Source organism: Drosophila hydei, unplaced genomic scaffold (genome assembly GCF_003285905.1).
Source record: "Drosophila hydei strain 15085-1641.00,03,60 unplaced genomic scaffold, DhydRS2 tig00008139-arrow-pilon, whole genome shotgun sequence".
In the NCBI taxonomy this organism is placed as follows: Eukaryota; Metazoa; Arthropoda; class Insecta; order Diptera; family Drosophilidae; genus Drosophila; species Drosophila hydei.
Window position 1 is genome coordinate 423,235 of NW_022045847.1, and position 20,103 is coordinate 443,337.

A 20,103-nucleotide genomic window follows, 5' to 3' on the forward strand; every position below is an offset into this window, starting at 1 on the left:
TGTGCCCAGCTACAGTACATTTAAAATAATTGTAAAAATACCTACGAAATACTGTAAAAAATTAATACATCAAATATAGTATGATTTATATATGTAAAAATATATTTATATCTTCAATTTATTTACATCACTGTACGTTATAATGTCTAATGAATATTGCTAAAATTTTTTTTTAGTATTAAAAGTCGATATTACTAAATATCGATAGCTCTTGTATCAACTCATGAAATATTTAATCTGGTAAATCTCAATATCGATAGTATCGATATCCGTTGAACAATTTTTAATGTACTATCCGCCATATTTGCTCGCGTCAGTAAAAATATCTGGCAACGCTAAAAATCGCTTTGTATAGGGCCAGCTCGTCGTCATGCTGAGAAATAATGAAAAATAAGTAAAATACACTGGATAAAAAAGATAAAGTGTATAGATTATGTGCAGAATTCGTCGAGTTAAAACCCGGATGTGAATTTTCCAAATACCAGGTGTTTTTTATTGTGCACTACAGTAATGAATGATTTTTTTCGGCCGACAAGACTCGCATACAATTTAATGTTCGTACTCGTACCGAGCTTGTCTTCTCACGCGAGTTCGTTTTTAGTGTATATAGCCAGTCTATGGACGGTCGATGCGTGAATATATTTCTATGTGTAAGTGTGGGTGTGTGCATGTGTTTCGATTAGTTCAGAAAAAAGACTTAAATCACCAATAATTTACCGGACTCGTTCTACTAGCGAGTGAAAAGTACAAGCCTGCTACGTAAAAATCAAATATGTACATACATGCAGGCTCAAAGTTCGGTACGGTACAGATACATGTGTGTGTATACATATTTTATTAATTTGTCGGGACACATCCTTGCATCATCATCACCAAGGGGTCAAACCAACGTCAATATGTATTAATCTGAGCCAACCAGCCAAAGGCACTAAACCAAAAAGATAATCACGCAAAAAATTTAAAAAAAAAAAATGAAAAAAAAAAGAAAAGTCTTTAATGAAGCATAAACGAGACGACGAGAACGACAAACGTCAGCAATCGCGAGCAGTACAATTACAACTGTTTCACCAGGCTATAAAGAGGCTATCGAATGAAACAATATTTAATTAAATTATTAGTTGACAGTGGCAATTTTTGTAAAGAAATAAGAATAACCAACAAAATAAGAAATAGCCAAAAACAAATTGTAAAAAACGCGATAGCTAAACTCGTTTTACTCTCGCACTCGGCATTAAAAATGTATGTGTAACAGTAGTGGTCTCGCTCTTACACACGTTTTTGCAATACTAAAAAGACCGCATTCAATACAAGCGAGATAAATAGCACTCCAAAACTGAAAATCAGTGGGAGCGCGCAAAAAATCGTAAAGCAAATTAAACAAAAAGAAATCAACTGCAAGTGGATAAATAAAAATGTATAAAACAAATGCCGCAAATATTGTCGGCACCTTGTTATGTTATGGAATGAACGGCATATAGCTTGCTAAACTTGACTGTCTCATATGAGGACATATTATTGTACTGTATGATGATAGCTGCAAGTTAGCGGCCAAGAATAATGAAAATGGTCTATTGTCTTACTTATTCTAAAGATAAACAGCCCGCAATTGGATTCTCTATTTGCACACCGCATAATTTGAGCGAATGGCTACACGAAGTGTTATCGGAATACTTGAACTCGTCAAATAAAAAATGCGTTGGCTTTGAAATTTGCAAATAAATCCAACTTGAACTAAAACATTTTTTAAATATACTCTTCATTTTTAAATGTTAAACAGTTAAATAATCAGTATTTAACTTGACAATATTTAATATTCCATAAATTTAAAATATTGCAAATAAAATTTAAAAACACTAACCGGTTAATATTAGCGGCTTTCCATGCAATTTATTTAACCTGATTTACATATGGTATTTTATATTTGAAAAATCTGTATGCAATATGTAGATCTATCCGAGTGTAGACAACTATAATTTAAAACTGTTCCAATAATCAAGTCAACGTTTAAAATATAATTAATGAATTATTTATTTCCCCTATTAAACAAAAACTAATACAGACATCCCATAAGCGCACATGTAAGTGCGACAGTGAGAGGCACACTCTCATGCAAGTGAGATGGCGTTTGCGTGTTTTGCTGCCAAATGTAAAGAGCGCGAGAGAAAATTGAGAGAGCACTGTGTGGCTGTCAACGCGCGACAATTTGTAAACGGACAGTCAGAGTGCTATAGTAGTGGTAGCTGATTTTTCAATACACAGAATGAAGAGTTACAAAATCTTTGGCGGCTAAATGAAATACGTATTGAGGCTGTTAATGTCCTCTGGTTTTGATTATGTGTTCCATGGTGCTGTTTATATTATGGGATTTGAGTTAAGTAGACTAACGAATGCTTTTCAAACTTGCAGCTAACATAACCTCAAACTTGCCGCTGCAGTCGGGGAAGTCGTCGTCATCACCGTCAGCGTTGTTGGTGGTTATTCCACAGCCACAACTACTTGATTCGATAAGCATCGCCAGCAAAACGAGGACGCCATGAATGAAAAAATTAAATCGCCCTCAACCCAGGGTAGTGGTGCATCTGGGGGAAATGTAACCCCAACGGCGGCAGCTAGTACAGGTGGAGCTACACCACCTACATCGGGCCCGCCCACGCCGAACAACGGCAACGATCCTATTATACAACAAGGTAACACTGTACCACATCCTTATGGTGGACCACCTCCTGGCGCTGTGCCCGGCGTAGCTCCCGACTCAGCTGCAGCTATGTCGCACTATCATCATTTACATCAACAACAACAGCAGCAGCCACAAGGTCCACCGCTGCCACCACACATGCAACACCATGGTGGACCACCGCCACCACAGGGACCACTACCGCTTCCACTGGAGCATACGCCTGGTGTCAAGGATGAATATGGTTCAGCACATTTGCCACCTCCACCTGGCGTGCAACATCCACATGCTCATCCTGCTTACGCGCGTTATCATTCGGGTGATCCCAACGTAGATCCCTACCGATACGGCCATGCGCCACCGCAGCAACCACCTCCGGGGAGCAAACCGCCGCACCAGCAGCAACAGTCGCAAGGCACAGGGGGCTCGCCTAATCGACCCCCACAACAGCGTTATATACCCGGACAACCGCCGCAGGGTCCAACACCTACATTGAATTCATTATTGCAATCGTCAAATCCTCCCCCACCACCACAACATCGCTATGCGAATAACTATGATACGCAGCAAGTTGCCAATGCAGCTGCAGCCGCTGCCGCAGCACAACAGCAGCATCAGCAAAGTGCTCAGCAACAACCAGGCGTGCCACCGCCCCCACTACCGGGCCATGGACCGCCGCCACCACAACACCAACAATACGGAGCGCAACAGGGCGGGTGGGCACCACCCCCAAGACCTTACAGTCCACAGTTGGGCCCATCGCAGCAGTATAGGACACCTCCACCGGTAAGTCAAACTACTGCGTGCACTAACTTGTCGATCAAGGAACGCTTAAAGGTTGCCCAAATCAGTCTGTAGGGTTTACAACTGATTCAGACATACTGACACATATAACAGATTAAGAATACGACCAGAGAACCAACTTTTAAGAACCTGCCCTGGCGGCCAGAAAACAATAACAACAAAACACGAAAAGGCAACAAAAAAAACGGTGGTGTTGGCAAGAGAAGTTGCCGGTACCACCACCACCTGACAAAGCAGTCAGAAGCAAAAACAGAAGAAAGAGACGCGGCATGTTCGCTCAAATCTGCTTATTCACACATACATATATACAGACGTACATACATGTTTGTGTTTAGCTGCGTGTGTATGAAAGTGTGTTTGGGCTACTGTTGGATGTTTTGTTTGTTTTTATTTTATACGTTCATTTTAGTTTATAGCGGTATTTCGGAACTATTCATTGAAGTAACAGAAAATTATAGCCGGACGCAGCAGCTAAGAACTAAATTGAACATAATTCAATGTTGGATTTGAAACTTAGTCTGAGCGAGCTGGACATTATCATTCGAGTAAAGATTACATTTTTAAACACCCTTTGCCCTTTCTCCCACAATCATAAGGCATTTTAAGAATTTTACCGTTGGTCCTTCTATTGCACCTGAATTGTTTTCATTGATTGTTGTTGGGGCGTGTAGTGCTATCATTGTATTTGAGCTCCTTGACGCATGTGGTTAAACAATTGTCTATAACATTTATAGAACAAAAGTAAAATATTAAAAAAATTATTCATTTTGTATATACTTAATGAACTATTAAACTTCATTATTGATTGAACAATATTACCACGCCTATCTTTGTATGAATTTTAGTTATCTTAGTTATGAAATTAATTTCAAAGTTTAAATATAATGAATACAGAAGTGATAAGAATAAATGTAAATCAAATAATTTAAATTAAAAATACTCGAAAGAATAGTTGAAGTATTAGATACCGAATACAAACAGGTATATGGCCGTCTTTTAGGCAATCAGTTTTATGATCAAATTCACACTAAAATTGTTTTTGTTTGTCAGCACACAGCAGACAGCGCAGCCTGAGTTTAGGTAAATTCACTTACCAAATTAATCTGTTAAGTATTTATTATATTGATCGGAAAAGAAGAATGTCTTGTCGATCAATCAGAAAGGGTACACTTTCCTTTGTGAGCTCGGGCATTCTGTTTTCCATTCGGATCGGCTTTAACCCACCACCATTAAAGTACCACACAGAGCATTGCAGTTGTTTCGGCTTGCGTTTACGTTTACCAGCCCCTGTTTTACACAAACGTTATTTTCTCTGTTTCGCTGTCATTCGTATGTTCGCCGTCGTTCGCTCATTCATTTGGTGTCTGTGTGTTTGAAACACCAACACAACTTGCGACCCTTGCTGCATGAATTTGAGTTCCTCTTCAGCCCTGTTTGGCTGGTGTATATATTTCTGCGTTTAATTTTCATCCATGATGAGTTTTCCCTTTTTAGTTGAGTTCTCTTCGCTTCTGAGCTCGCAACATATATAGAAGCAAACGCACATAGATGCCCCTCTTCGGTATGCATGAAAACCATCCATTCATGTTTCCTGTCACCCTGTAGTGGACCAGCCAGCGCTGTTGCTGCTTGTCCTGCTGGCTTCAGACACAAACACGCACAGTGCCGCTTATTGGTAGCATCTCACATTAGATTTATTGCCATGTCTTACTTTGGTCTGCCATTTTCACCAATACTATGGCAACTTTGCTGCGTCTTTTGCATTGCTGGTTTCTCTGGCTGTATTTGTTATAGGTGTCAGGATACGAGTGGGAGTGGGGATATTTATATGCGTTTTCAAGTAACACTAAGAATGTATAGATGATAGAAATTATTTTCGAGCATAGCTTATGCAGGTTTGCACCTTCTTAATACACTTACTCTTGTCTATTGAAAAGGTGTTATCACATCCTTAGTTTTATATGAATATAAGCCTTAAATGTCGCAAATTAAGAAGAAAAAACTTTATTTTTTTAATTCACAGACAAATACTTCCCGAGGTCAATCACCATATCCGCCAGCTCACAGTCAAAACTCAGGTTCCTATCCAAGTTCGCCACAGCAGCAGCAGCAGGCCCAACAACAGCAACAACAAGCTACACAACAGCCTGGTGGTGTTGGCGCTCCCGGAGCGCCGGCGCCACCATCCGGTCCCTCACAGCAACAGCAGCAGCAGAATACACCGCCCACTTCTCAATATTCGCCGTACCCTCAAAGGTATCCAACACCACCAGGCTTACCGACGACTGGGCCCAACCATCGAACTGCCTACACAACGCACCAGGTAGGAAACAATTTCAATCTATTGAACTATCTATTGAAATAGACTAACTAAAAACTAGATAATGGAATGACAACAAAGAGTCTATCGTTTACCATCAAATTTAAGGAACAGTCGTGCTAGCTGAAGTTGAAATGACATGTTATTAATTTTTACTTTCAGTATCCGGAACCAAATCGACCGTGGCCGGGTGGTTCATCGCCTAGTCCTGGTCCCGGTCATCCATTGCCGCCTGCCTCACCGCACCATGCCCCACTGCAACAACCGCCAACGCCACATAGCGCCGGTGGTGGCCCGCCACCTAGTAGTAGTCCTGGCCATGCTCCCAGTCCATCGCCGCAGCCCTCGCAAGCATCACCATCGCCCCACCAGGTAATTATTCTGTAGAAAAAATATCTATTTATAATTTTTAATTATAATTAGATTTAAGGGTTGCAGCATTCCTCTCTGTTCAATAATGCACTCCAATATCAAAAGGCTCTTATTTGACGTCACGTTCAGAGCATGTACACTGTTGTGGCTGCACTGATATTAGTTCTTGGCTGATACACGCTATCAGTGTTCAGGCCATGACAACAACTTTTATGTTGTCTGACTCTTTGGCTCAGCCCATTTTTGTACATATTCTGGAGAGAAGCCAGTATGTATGCGTAGTACACATTTACTCATTCAAAATGTCCGTAATGGTCGCAGTTGCCGGTGCCGTCGAAGTGTCTCATACCATTTTTTACTCATTCCCTTTATGTTGTTTTTGTTGTTGTTGCTGTTGTTGTTGTGTGTGCACAAATACATAGATAAAACACGAATACACTCAAGATCTCACAAAGAGCATCTGTTTTCATGTATGTATGTATGCATTTAGGTCAATGCCAAGGTCATTGTTGTTGCTTTCGGGCTGTTTGCTTTTATGTTTCGTACTGAAAACGCAGACGCATTTTACTCACATTATTTCTTAAGCTTTAAAGAAAGTGGATGCTTTATGCTTCATAAAAACGAAAGGAACCACACTGCCATTATTTAAAATGCTCATTTAACAATTTTCTTGATCCGCCTTGATCCACAGCAAATTGCGAATCTATGGTAATAGAATGGACGAACTTAAACAAATATTTTAACAACGAAAGTCCAGTTAGTTTTTGCTCAATTTGGTATCTGAATGTGTTTAGTGTATATACTGCATTGCTTGTTTGTGAATTATTTTGCAATGGTTTTTTATTATTAAATTTAAACGCGAAATATGAAATAATACTTCAATTGGCTCTTGCATTGCTTGCTGGTCACAGTGGCAGAGCCGACCAAAAACTAAATTAAAACTTAAAAATTGCAGGTGGCACACGCGAAGTCTCACAAACACATAAATTTGAAAACAATACAAAAAACCGCGCACACACCCGAAACAACAGATGAATGTTCACGAGCTGCGTTGGGGCTTTGGCGATTAGCGTTCTGCATTCAGTATTCAACATTTCTAACAGCTCAGCTGCGTCGAACACGTTTTACCGCTCTTTACTTGGCTCCGTCTGTGTTAGTACAATTGCTCATCGATTTATATGTATATGTGTACGTATGTGTGTGAACTCCACTTACTTGAGTGTGATGCAAACAGTACATTGTCTATGCCAGAAACATTGAATGACTTCTACTTAAACATGTTTCCTCTTACCAAATAAATACATTAAATTAAATGAGTACAATAATTTACAACAATTTGTTCGTAAACCTATAGAATCAAGAATTATCAGAATATCATTCGTGCTTTCGCTTGCAGTAACAACATTTGCGTTCATATTTGTTTTGGTAGATTGTGAAGTCAGTGTATTCTCTATATTTTGCTTTATCTTATCTTCGTTGGGGTATTGTGTTATTGTATTAAAAACAAAAATCTTGAATTTCGGCTGCAATTTTAATGTGTGTTTTCTCTAGTCGACTTCTGTTTGCTCTCAAAAAGATGTAAACAGCAAAAATACTAAATGCACGCAAACAATAAAATACTGAATGCATACATACATACATACATACATAAGCGCATGTTTGTTATAAATGATTTCATTGTGCTGTTCCCGTATCGGTTGTTTTTTTCCGAGTAATTTTCTACATGCCGGCAAGTTTTTACGTACACACTGACAACTAAAAACGTGGGCCGCCTTCATCTTGAGGAGCGTTGCCCCATCGCTCATCGTTTTTTAGCATTGCCTTCTGCTGTTGCTGTTGCCGTTGCCGTCGCCTGTGGTGGCTTTGCTATTCTCGTCATCAACGCCGCAGCCGTCGCCTATGCTACTCAAGTGTACTCCTTGCTTGGCCCCATTCCCCCGAGTTCACTGTTCAACCATACACGAAACACTCAACGCTTTTGCTTGGTCTTCTATGTTGGTATGTGTATGGCACGAAAGCGAATGAACAGAGAAACGAGAGAAGAAACGAATGGCTGGCGCTGTTTTTTCTTTTTTTTATTTTATTATAGTTTAACATTGAATGTGTGCAGTATACATGTGCCTGAGTGTGTATGTGTTCACGTTGCTGTTTCTTATCTACGTCTTTGTCATCGTACGTTGGCTCACTCAACGCGCGCCATAACTACCACTGCCACATCTCCAATCCGCGCCCCTCCGAACGCTTTAAGTTGCAGTCTGCGTCGACTTTGTCGTTATTCGTTCCACATAGCTTTTGCTCTGCCGCTACTGCTGGTGTTGTTTTTGTTTTACGCTTTGACTTTGCCTGCCGTAGCTGTGCCCGTCAGTTCGTCGTACATTTCATTTCACTTCAGTTAATTTCTCAGATACCCAAACGAACAGCGTCGAACAGAGTATACCGGTGTAGGCACCTCACCCCTCATCATCATTTATATCGACAATGTTGATCCCGCGCTGTTCGTTTTACTGTGCGACTCGAATAGCTGTCGGCTTAAGCCCCTGTTGGCATTGTGTGCATACATACAAATGTATGTGTGTATTTAGTTGTATCTTTGTATGACTTGTTTGTGCTCTCTTGGGTTGAGCTTTTTAGTTTTTTTTTATTTTGAATTTTTATAGACAAGCGGCAAACTAAAGTCACTGTCGACTGCTTAGAATCTTAGCATAGAAATTGTTGTTGAACGAATTTGGTCCCATTGACCATAGTCAATAAAAAACATTTAGTCGTATCGAACTTTGAAGATATTATTTTAAAAACGATTTTTTATATGCAATACAAAATTCTTAAAGGTTATTTTGTAAAGTTTGCGATATTTAACCTAGTTCAGCTGATGTCATCAAACTTGGATTATATTAGTTTTATTGTTAGGCTATACCGATTTTAAATAAAATTGGGCTGATTGATGTATTACCACTTCATTAATTTAATATAGGAGCTGATCGGGCAAAATAGTAATGATAGTTCAAGTGGTGGAGCACATAGTGGTATGGGCTCTGGTCCGCCCGGCACACCTAACCCGCAACAAGTCATGAGGCCAACACCTTCGCCTACAGGCTCGTCGGGCTCAAGATCTATGTCTCCTGCAGTGGGTATGTATTTAACAATGTTGCGAAAGCGGACGTCAATATTGAATTGATTTGATTTCAGCGCAAAATCATCCAATTTCGCGACCGGCGAGTAATCAGTCAAGTAGTGGTGGTCCAATGCAGCAACCTACAGTGGTTGCCGGCCCACCCCCAATGCCACCACATGGTTTACCAGGTGGGCCACCATCTCAGCAACAATCTCAGCAGCAACAGGCTTCAAATTCAGCATCATCAGCGAGTAATTCGCCGCAGCAGACGCCACCGCCTGCACCGGCGCCAAACCAAAATGTTAACAATATGGCTACACCACCACCACCGCCGCAAGGAACTACCGGTGGCTATCCGCTCCCGCAACATATTCATGGCGGTTACAAAATGAGCTTACCAGGTCAAAGCCCCGGTTCTCAAGGATATCCTCCACAGCAATATCCTCAAGGTATGAGATAACCTAACTAATTAGCTAAATTGTACTAAAAAATGTATATTTACTAGGTAACTACCCGCCACGTCCCCAGTATCCGTCAGGAGCCTATGGAACTGGGCCACAGCCGCCACCAACTAGCCAGTCCGCTGGAGGTGCTAACAGTATGCCAGCTGGTGCACAAGCTGGTTACCCTCGCTCTATGCCAAACCACGGTAGTGGTAGCCCCCATCAGCAGTATCCTCCGTATCAATGGGTACCGCCGTCACCACAACAGTCTGGACCTGGCAGTGGATCAGTACAAATTTCCACTGGTATGGGCAATCACGTGCAGGGCAAGGGCACCCCACCACCAGTTGGACCACCACCGCCACAGGGCAGCGGTTCTCCGCGCCCTCTTAACTATCTTAAGCAGCATTTACAACACAAAGGTGGATATGGTGGTAGTCCAGCTGGTCCACAGCCGCAGGGTTATGGGAATGGACCAACTGGAATGCATCCCTCGATGCCCATGGGTCCTCCACACCATATGGGTCCGCCACAAAGCATGGGGCCACCTACCAGTACACCGCCGCAATCTATGATGGGCGCACAGAGTGGCAGTGACGCCGAACATATATCCCAAGACAATGGCATTAGTTCATCAGCGTCGTCGCCAGCTGCAAGTTTGCATCCAGTTACTGCAGTAGTTACAACTGGACCAGATGGTACACCAATGGATGAAGTCAGCCAACAGAGTACGCTCTCAAATGCGTCGGCTGGTAGGTAATCTAAAATAATTGGTTGGATTAGTAACTGAGGTTTTGTCGTCTTACAGCATCAGGTGAAGATCCCCAATGTACTACGCCAAAGTCGCGCAAACATGATCCATATAGCCAAAGCCATTTAGCTCCACCCAGCCCTTCGCCACATCCAGTTGTAATGCATGGAGGTGGGGGACCAACAGGCGAAGAGTACGAAATGAATTCACCTCCGAACTGGCCCCGTCCCGCCGCTAGTTCAGTAAGCATATTTTAATTCCAATTTTAATATATGCTTAAACAACTTTCCTATATATAGCAGGTTTTCAACAGTCATGTTCCTGTTCAACAAGAACCATTTCGTAGCACTATAACGACTACTAAAAAATCCGATTCACTTTGCAAGTTGTATGAAATGGATGACAATCCGGATAGACGAGGTTGGCTAGACAAATTACGTGCTTTTATGGAGGATCGCCGTACACCAATAACGGCGTGCCCAACCATCTCAAAACAGCCACTTGATTTATATAGGTTATATATTTATGTAAAAGAACGTGGCGGATTCGTCGAGGTATGCAAGGTGCCGTAGTAACTCCTTTTACTAACTTCTTTTTAGATTTACTAGCAAAACCAAATCAAACAAACCAAAATTAATGCTCAACCAACCAATCAATCAAACCACCAAACACCACCAACCAAAGTAAAAAATGTAGCTAACACATTAACAAAATTTTTTAATTCTTTTAACGTGAAACAAACCAAACTCAATCATGAATTTTCAAAAATATTTCAATAGCATGATTTCCTACCCCATTTACCTTTCTGTAAGATCTGGAAAGTACTTAACGTCTTTCTTACAACATTAAAGTTGATTGAATCAGAAACACATAAATTCTAATAATTTTCTCACTTTTGCATGAATTATTTGAGTGCATGCTTTTCAAAGACAACTTCCAAATATCTTTAAAACTGAGTGTCAACATTTTTCATACTTTATCTGAAGTGGTTCCGTTAACAATTTTATTTAAGAGTGTGTTACCTTTCTTCAAGTTTGATTTAAATTTTTATTACTAACACTGTTGCAAAAATATTATTGAATGCGTATTAAACACGCTGTCAATTGCTCGTAATTTATATCTTTCTTCTTTACTAATTCTGCCAATTTTTTAAAATCTACCCAGTCTAGTCTATTTTCAAATATATATACGCATATTTTCGTTGTTGTCAGGTAACTAAGAGCAAGACCTGGAAGGATATTGCCGGTCTGCTCGGAATTGGCGCCAGCAGTAGCGCTGCATATACACTTCGAAAACACTATACAAAGAATCTTTTGGCTTTTGAGTGTCACTTTGATCGTGGCGACATTGATCCAATACCCATTATTCAGCAAGTGGAGGCTGGTAGTAAGAAAAAGACAACAAAGGCAGCTTCGGTACCATCACCAGGTAAGTGTTTACCTGATGGTATGATATATTAATATGACATTCTAGCTGTATGAACAGTTAAGAAGGCATCGGAAAATAAGAGCATGCAGGGCATAATGTTTTTGTTAATCATTGTAAAAGGCAGAAGAGAAGGTTCCAGTACATATTATTGATCAGATTCAAAGGCGAGTCGATTTAGCTCTTCGTATATATGAATGCATGATTTTCTAACGACAGTAAAAAATGTAAAATATCAGTTATTTTAGTTAGTGAAAGCCACACGCCTCAAAGAAGCTTACATGCATTTTTGTTTGGTAGATTAATAAAGGAACTCAATAATAATTTCAGTTTATAGTTCTAAAACTTATGAGAATATATATATATATATGTATTTTATACGAGTGTGTATTTCAAATGTCAAGTCTCTAAAACCAATAGTCTTCAAAATAGAACAGAATTTTTAGATCCACATATATTTTTTGCATCGATTTGTAAGGGATCAGAATAGTAATTTATACGATTATGGTTAGGGCTCTAGCTCTAAAACTCGAAAATACAGTTTTACCCGAATTGACTTGACCACAATGGACAGACATATATATTCTATTCTACATTTTTTTTATCTTTGGTAATATATACATGTATATATGCAAATTTGAAGTCTTTCTGTTATAACAAATATGATATCAAATGTTTAGTGAGGCAGTTCGACCCGAAATTTGTATCCTTAAGTATATTTAATCTTTTACTCATGAAATTTAACAATATTAGCTTGATAATTTACATTATTATAACGGGTCATCCAATTTATTTTAACACTTACAATATTTACCTACTTCCAACCAATCGGTGGTGGTCATTTGGACGCTGGAACAACAAATTCCACAGGGTCATCGAACTCACAGGATTCCTTCCCTGCACCACCTGGCGGCGCACCAAACGCAGCATTAGATGGCTATACGGGGTACTCCGGTGCTGGTGCATATCCACCATCTGCCGGTCCGCAACCAGACTACGCAGCAGCGGGTCAGATGCCAAGACCGCCATCGCAAAACAATCCACAGGCACCTCACCCTGGTAAGCAATAAAACATTCAACCAATTATGATTAAAGAGTTGCATACATAAACATCTACTTTTAAATTACCTACACATGTAAATATACATACATATATGATATAGCCATGTCTATGATTACTGATTTTTTGTTGTAATACTTAAGTATTTTTGTTTTCAATGTTATATGTGTATTACAATTAGATAATGCATATATTTTCTGTTTGGCTAAAATTTAATTTATTAATTTCATGTGTGTACTTTGTTTATTCATTTTTATGTTGGTTACGTAAATATGGGCGCACTACTTATAAAAATCACCAAAATCACAATCACCCGACACCACCAACAACAACACCACATCGCTCCACTAAAATTATTAAAACAACTTCGATCTTGCTCAACAAAACCTTAACTTCATGTCAATTACAACAATTTTTATTATGTGTCATTCATTAATTTCTTCATCACTCCATAATCATCATCAATGCCGCTTGCCGACTTAGGCACTCAAAATCAATCAGCTGCCACTGTTGCCGGTGATAACATAAATGTGAGCAATCCTTTTGAAGATCCAATTGCTGGCGGTGTGGCCGCTGGTGGTGTTGCTGTTGCTGCAGTTGGTGGTGCGTCACATGGTGCTCCTCCACCACCCCCACATTCACCGCACACAGCGCCACAATCGGGCAACCAACACCACCAACAAGGCATTCCAACACAGTTGCCATCGCCGTCGCAGCAACCACCGGCGCCACCACCACAGCAACATGGGCCGCCGTCGACGCAGCATGCGCGCCCTGGAACTGGAGTACCTTATCCACAGGGTAGCTCTGGGTATCCAACGCCTGTGTCTAGAACGCCAGGTACATTCATCATGTTTTCTTTTTTTATGTTTTGTTATAACATTTTTTAATGTGTCATTTCGATTTGATGGTTAAACAACGTGTTTATTGGTTTAAGTTTGCGATCGTTCTGCATGTGGGTTGTAGTCTATCTGGCTTTGCATACAAATATTTGCTTTACTTTCATCATGTTATTTAATTTTTAACTTCTATTACAAACTTCTGACTTGTTAATCAATTTACAACCACCTTCTTATGCCTTAAAAAGTTTTATTTCTTTTTTTTTTCTTTATATTTATAGCAATTGATTTAATCCATAATAACCGAACTAATTTCGCTTTAATTTTTCTGTCTATGAAATAATCAATAACATGGCTTTATAAAAGTATCGGAGTAGTGTTTAGCTTTTAGACCTATTACTGTAATACCGTCAAATTAAACAATCATCTTATATCTTTGTATTTAAAAAAAGATAAATTATAAAGCAATTTTAATGAGTCGCAACTGTTGAGGCGGCTCTCTACTATTTAGAAAGCATTGTTACACTTTAGTGCTTCCGATGAATATTTAATTATATCTTACTATACAAAAGTTTATTTGTTGCGTGATAAGCTGCTTTTTCAGATTAGTGCAAATCAAAAATCTTTAATTAAGTTGTATTTTATTTTTCCCATTTTTGTACCACCACTGACTCTTGAAACTTGTGTATTGCAGAAAATTTGATATTAAGCACATATTTCCAACTGTTACAGGTTCGCCGTATACAACACCACCTGGTGCTTATGGGCAATATGGCTCGAGCGATCAGTACAGTTCCGCTGGCCCGCCAGGTCAACCTTTCGGACCAAACCAGGGCCAATATCCGCCTCAGAGTCGCAATATGTACCCTCCCTATGGACCCGAAGGGGAAGCGTGAGTGCACAATATATTTACATACCTCTTCATTACACTCAGACATACATATTCATCTCATATATACTGAAATTCAACCGTACTGAGCATATTTTATTAGCTACGACCAGAGATGCTTTGCACAATTAAATAAAGCTTATATTGATCAATTTATTTTTTTATTTCCCCAGTCCTCCAGCTGGTGCTAATCAGTACGGGCCCTATGGAAATCGTCCCTACAGTCAAGCACCACCCGGTGGACCACAACCACCAGCACAAGCGGTTACGGGTGGACCACCAGCTAGCGGAGCACCAGTAGCCCCACCAAACAGTGGCTACGTACCGAGCACTCCTAATCAACAGGATTACTATAGGCCGCCAGATCAAGTAATACTTGAAGATTACATTTATTCAAATAAGTGTGCAACGTTACTTAACTTACCGTTTATTTGCAGAGTCCTCAACCACGACGACATCCGGACTTTATTAAAGACTCTCAGCCTTACCCTGGCTATGCTACGCGGCCTCAAATTTATGGTAAGCATTTTGCATTTCAGTGTTCTGTTCAATTATCATTCCATTAAACTATAATTTATGTTATTCTGAAGGTGGTTGGCAAGGCAACAATCCGCAGTATCGTCCTCAATATCCCACATCGACTGCACCACAGTCGTGGGGAAATGCACCACCTCGGGGTGCTGCGCCTCCTGGAGGTCCACACGGTCCCCATGGACAGCAACAAACAGGGGTAGCTCAGTGGGAACAACATCGTTATCCACCGCAACAACCTCCACCTCCACCGCAACAACAGCCGCCTTACCAGCAAAGTACGCCGCCTGGACAGCAACAACAAGCTGCACCACAGTGGGCGCAAATAAATGCGGTTCAAGCGCCACCACAGACAAGTATTTCACAACCGTCGTTGCGTCCACCATCTGGAGTTGGGCAGCAACAACGTATGCCTAGTGGAGTGCCTGTAATGCCACCACAGCAGCAGCAGGGACAAGCAGTACCTCAATCATCACATGGTGGGGTACCAACATCAAATATGCCGCCTGTACCCGGCATGGTGAAGCCGCCTTATGCTATGCCACCACCCTCACAATCTGGTGGTGGATCACCAGGTGTGCCAATGGTTGGAAGTGCACCAGTTACAATGATCGCGCAAAAGCCGTCGCCCATAGTTGGACAAGGAATGCAGCCCACGCAGCAGCAGCCACCCCATCAGCTACCCAATCAGCAGACTGTCTATGCCCCACAAGTAACAGGCCCAGGCGCACAGATGGTTAAAAAAGAACTAATCTTTCCACATGATAGTGTAGAGTCAACTACACCGGTACTGTACCGTCGAAAACGTCTGACCAAGCTTGACGTGTGTCCTGTCGATCCATGGCGAATTTTTATGGCCATGCGTTCAGGTTTACTTACCGAGTGTACATGGGCGTTAGATGTGCTTAACGTTCTATTGTTTGACGATTCTACAGTACAATTCTTTGGCATATCAAATTTGCCCGGTCTGCTAACCCTGTTGTTGGAACACTTCCAAAAAAATCTAGCCGAAATGTTCGATGAGCGTTGTGACGAAGCAGCGGATGAAGCAGATGATGACGCCGATAGCGGCACTGTTATATCAGTGAAAGTTGAAGACAAGCTGCAACGAAAACAAACTCGTTCTGTGCATAACATTTCCAGCTATAATCGTAGAAGGCACTATGAAAATATGGATATAAAGCGTGTTGCCCACAGTGAAGACTCTGATGATGCTGATGAAGGTATTGACTTGGGTCAGGTACGTGTGCAGCCTAATCCTGAAGAGCGATCCCTTCTCCTTTCGTTTACACCTAATTACACCCTGGTAACACGAAAAGGTGTACCAGTTCGCATTCAAACGGCTGATCATGATATTTTTGTCGACGAGCGTCAAAAAGCTTGGGATATTGACACAAATAGGTTGTATGAGCAGTTAGAGCCAGTAGGCAGTAATGCTTGGACCTATGGCTTCACGGAACCGGACCCACTTGATGGCATCATTGATGTATTTAAGTCAGAGATTGTTAACATTCCATTTGCGCGATTCGTACGCTCTAAACACAAGAGCAAACAGGAAGCCACACAGAAAAGCAATAATACCCCACGACATGACGATATTTCCCCTGTGCTGAAGCAAGAGGATACCACAAGCAGTACTGAAGATGGTAGTTTACTCCAACAGACTTATAATAAAAAAAGGCGACTTGTGGGTAATATTGGCACAGCAAGTAGCGACAACAAGAAGTCCAAAATGGGGGAAGAGTTTGCACAGCCAGCCGTGGACGCGAAAAAAGAGATAGACAACGATAACGCCGGAGCCAATACAACCGACAGTGATTGCCGCACCATTGATATGGAAATCGAATCTCCGCAACAACTGCGTCTTACAAATGGAGTGGCGTCAATACCCAAGAGATTTGATCCCAAGTCAACAGTACGCGATGATGCGCATGTTCTACAGCGACGCCGCGACTCTAGCTACGAAGACGAATGCTACACGCGGGACGAAGCCTCTTTGTACTTAGTAAACGACAGTCAGGACTCATTAGCACGTCGTTGCATTGCGCTTTCGAATATCTTTCGAAATTTGACTTTTGTGCCTGGGAACGAAACGGTGTTGGCTAAGTCATCGCGATTTTTAGCAGTGCTCGGTCGATTGCTTCTATTAAACCACGACCACTTGCGACGAACTCCAAAGACGCGCAACTACGACAGAGAAGAGGATACAGACTTTACCGATTCCTGCAGCTCGCTGCAGGGAGAACGCGAATGGTGGTGGGAATATTTGATTACCATCCGAGAAAATATGCTAGTGGCAATGGCCAATATAGCTGGGCATCTAGAGCTGTCCCGCTATGATGAATTAATCGCACGACCGCTTATAGATGGATTACTACATTGGGCTGTATGTCCCAGTGCGCATGGTCAAGACCCTTTTCCGTCATGTGGTCCGAACTCTGCTTTATCCCCACAACGTCTAGCCCTTGAAGCGCTGTGTAAACTATGCGTCACGGATGCAAATGTTGATTTGGTTATTGCAACACCACCGTTTTCACGGTTAGAGAAACTGTGTGCAGTACTTACGCGTCATTTGTGTCGGAACGAGGATCAAGTATTGCGTGAATTTTCAGTCAACTTGCTACATTACCTGGCTGCAGCAGACAGTGCTATGGCGCGTACGGTAGCTCTGCAATCGCCATGCATCTCGTATCTCGTTGCATTTATTGAGCAGGCTGAACAAACTGCATTGGGTGTAGCCAACCAGCATGGAATTAACTACCTTCGGGAAAATCCCGATTCAATGGGAACCAGTTTAGATATGTTGCGAAGAGCCGCGGGAACGTTGCTTCATTTAGCCAAGCATCCCGATAATCGATCGCTCTTCATGCAGCAGGAACAAAGACTGCTTGGATTGGTTATGTCGCATATATTGGATCAGCAAGTAGCATTGATCATATCTCGAGTGCTATACCAGGTATCGCGCGGAACCGGACCACTGCATTCAGTTGAGTACAGACTGTTGCAGCAACGACAGCAACAACAACAGCAGCAGCAACGGCTGAACCAGACGCCATCTGAAAAGCAAAATGCTCCAACGACAACTATAAGTGTGAAGCCTGAGCCCTGCATCCAGCCAGAGCTGTCTGCTGATGTTAAGCCTGCAGCAGCTGCTGCAACGACAGCTGTAATCAACGATGATAACAGCAATAGCAGTCAACAATTGCCGCCAGCAGCAACATTCAACGATGTTAGCAACAGTAGCACCAACAGCAATAGCTGTGGAACCGTCAGCAGTAATCAGACCAATAGCAGCAGCTTGGGTAGCAGTAGTCAACCTACTCTTAACAACTTGGTAACACCTAGCGAACAACAAGTCGGTAAATCGCCATCAGCTGCGTCTTCCACTGTGTCATCCAACAATTTAGGTCACATCAACGACGCTGCCGCAACATCGTCGAATTCTACACCTCCACCAACAGTGGCGCAACCGGCCGCACCGCCGCCAGCAAATACAAATACAACAGCTGCCGTTGCGTAGTATACAACAATGATGCCGGCAACAACTTACTCTTGGCAACGTGGTGGTGGTGGTGCACTCGAAGAAATTTGCAAAAGAAAAGATTGAACATACACACGATATACATACGCGTATATATATATATATGGATATAACTTGAAAATACGATTTGTATTGCTTACAAAATGTTTAATCAAATAATGTAAATGTACTAAATGGGATAGAACATGATTTGCGACCTTTGAAGCAAATGACCTTTAAAGCATAGCCACAGATTGTATATGCTTAAAATAAAACCCTGAAAATGTAGAACAGCTTCAATAACACCATGGCCACTCAATTACAATGGTCACACAATAACTGTATATTTTTTCACTAAAATCTATAGTTAATATAATATATTAATGCTGAAAATGGTCTGGCATTCTTATAGACCCTTTCAAATTTTAGCAATGAATTTTCAACGTCAAACTTAAGGCAGAAGGTTTAATTGCATATAGATGCATGCGTAAAAATTAAGCACACAACATACTTATGTATTAAATTTAATAAAAAATTAATTAAAACATAATACACACATATACATACGTTATATATATATGTGTATATATATTTACATATACATAAATATGTATATATATATATATTTATATATATGGATATATATATTTATATAAATATATATATCGATATATGCATATATATATATATATATATTTATATATATAGAAATTAAAAAAAACGAATTACGTGTGTTAAAATAAACATATTTAGAGGTTAGTTTTTAAATTCTAAAATATACTACTAACAATATTATAATATGTCGTATGAAGTCATATAGTGAACATAAAACCATACACCGTATGCATATATGCGTAAGAAACCAGATAAGAACTATGTAATACAATTAAATGGATATTTATGTGGACAAATAGAAATGCAAACAAAAAGAAAGAAATCAACACACCACATACATTACAAAAAACAAAAAAAATGAAAAAGGAAAGGAAAAACTGTACATACTTAACTAATTTGTAAATTGTATCTTGTATTTTGTTTTTGCGTTGCTTAAGGCAAATGTCATTTCGTATTATGTGTGTGTGATGTGTCGACGAATAATTCAAACTGATTGAATTTGTTTTGTAATATTTTTTGCAAACCAACTGCACAAAAAAAAACTAAAAATCGTGGAATGAGAGCACTTAATGTTGTAATTTTATTTTGTTTTTATTATTTACTGAAGTGCTGCTGGAACAAGGTTTAATTTTATATTAAACGTAATTTAGGCGTAAATGACAACTTTAAATTATAAGTTTTTATCTTAATCTTAATTTAAAAATTATTCAACCTTAATGAAACACAGTTCATACGAAAAAAAAAAACA

At 40.5% G+C, this 20,103-nt stretch overlaps 1 protein-coding gene across 3 annotated transcripts; it reads left to right on the forward strand.

The window, feature by feature from the left end:
• The first annotated feature begins 575 nt into the window (after nucleotides 1-575).
• Nucleotides 576-19,291, forward strand: LOC111598607 (trithorax group protein osa). Of its 3 annotated transcripts, none has more exons than XM_023313940.2 (16): nucleotides 576-650; nucleotides 2,407-3,460; nucleotides 5,502-5,801; nucleotides 5,961-6,170; nucleotides 9,142-9,298; nucleotides 9,357-9,731; nucleotides 9,788-10,477; nucleotides 10,534-10,718; nucleotides 10,776-11,039; nucleotides 11,688-11,904; nucleotides 12,772-12,960; nucleotides 13,445-13,801; nucleotides 14,533-14,692; nucleotides 14,863-15,058; nucleotides 15,127-15,208; nucleotides 15,280-19,291. In XM_023313940.2, exons 2-16 carry the CDS (start codon nucleotides 2,534-2,536, stop codon nucleotides 18,738-18,740), a joined length of 7,770 nt encoding a protein of 2,589 aa, XP_023169708.2. In that variant the 5' UTR covers nucleotides 576-650; nucleotides 2,407-2,533; the 3' UTR covers nucleotides 18,741-19,291. The 3 variants fall into 3 exon arrangements, with proteins under 3 accessions (XP_023169708.2, XP_023169707.2, XP_023169709.2); XM_023313939.2 differs by having other exon boundaries at nucleotides 11,688-11,903; nucleotides 12,732-12,960; XM_023313941.2 differs by having other exon boundaries at nucleotides 10,776-11,030.
• The last annotated feature ends 812 nt before the right edge of the window (nucleotides 19,292-20,103 follow it).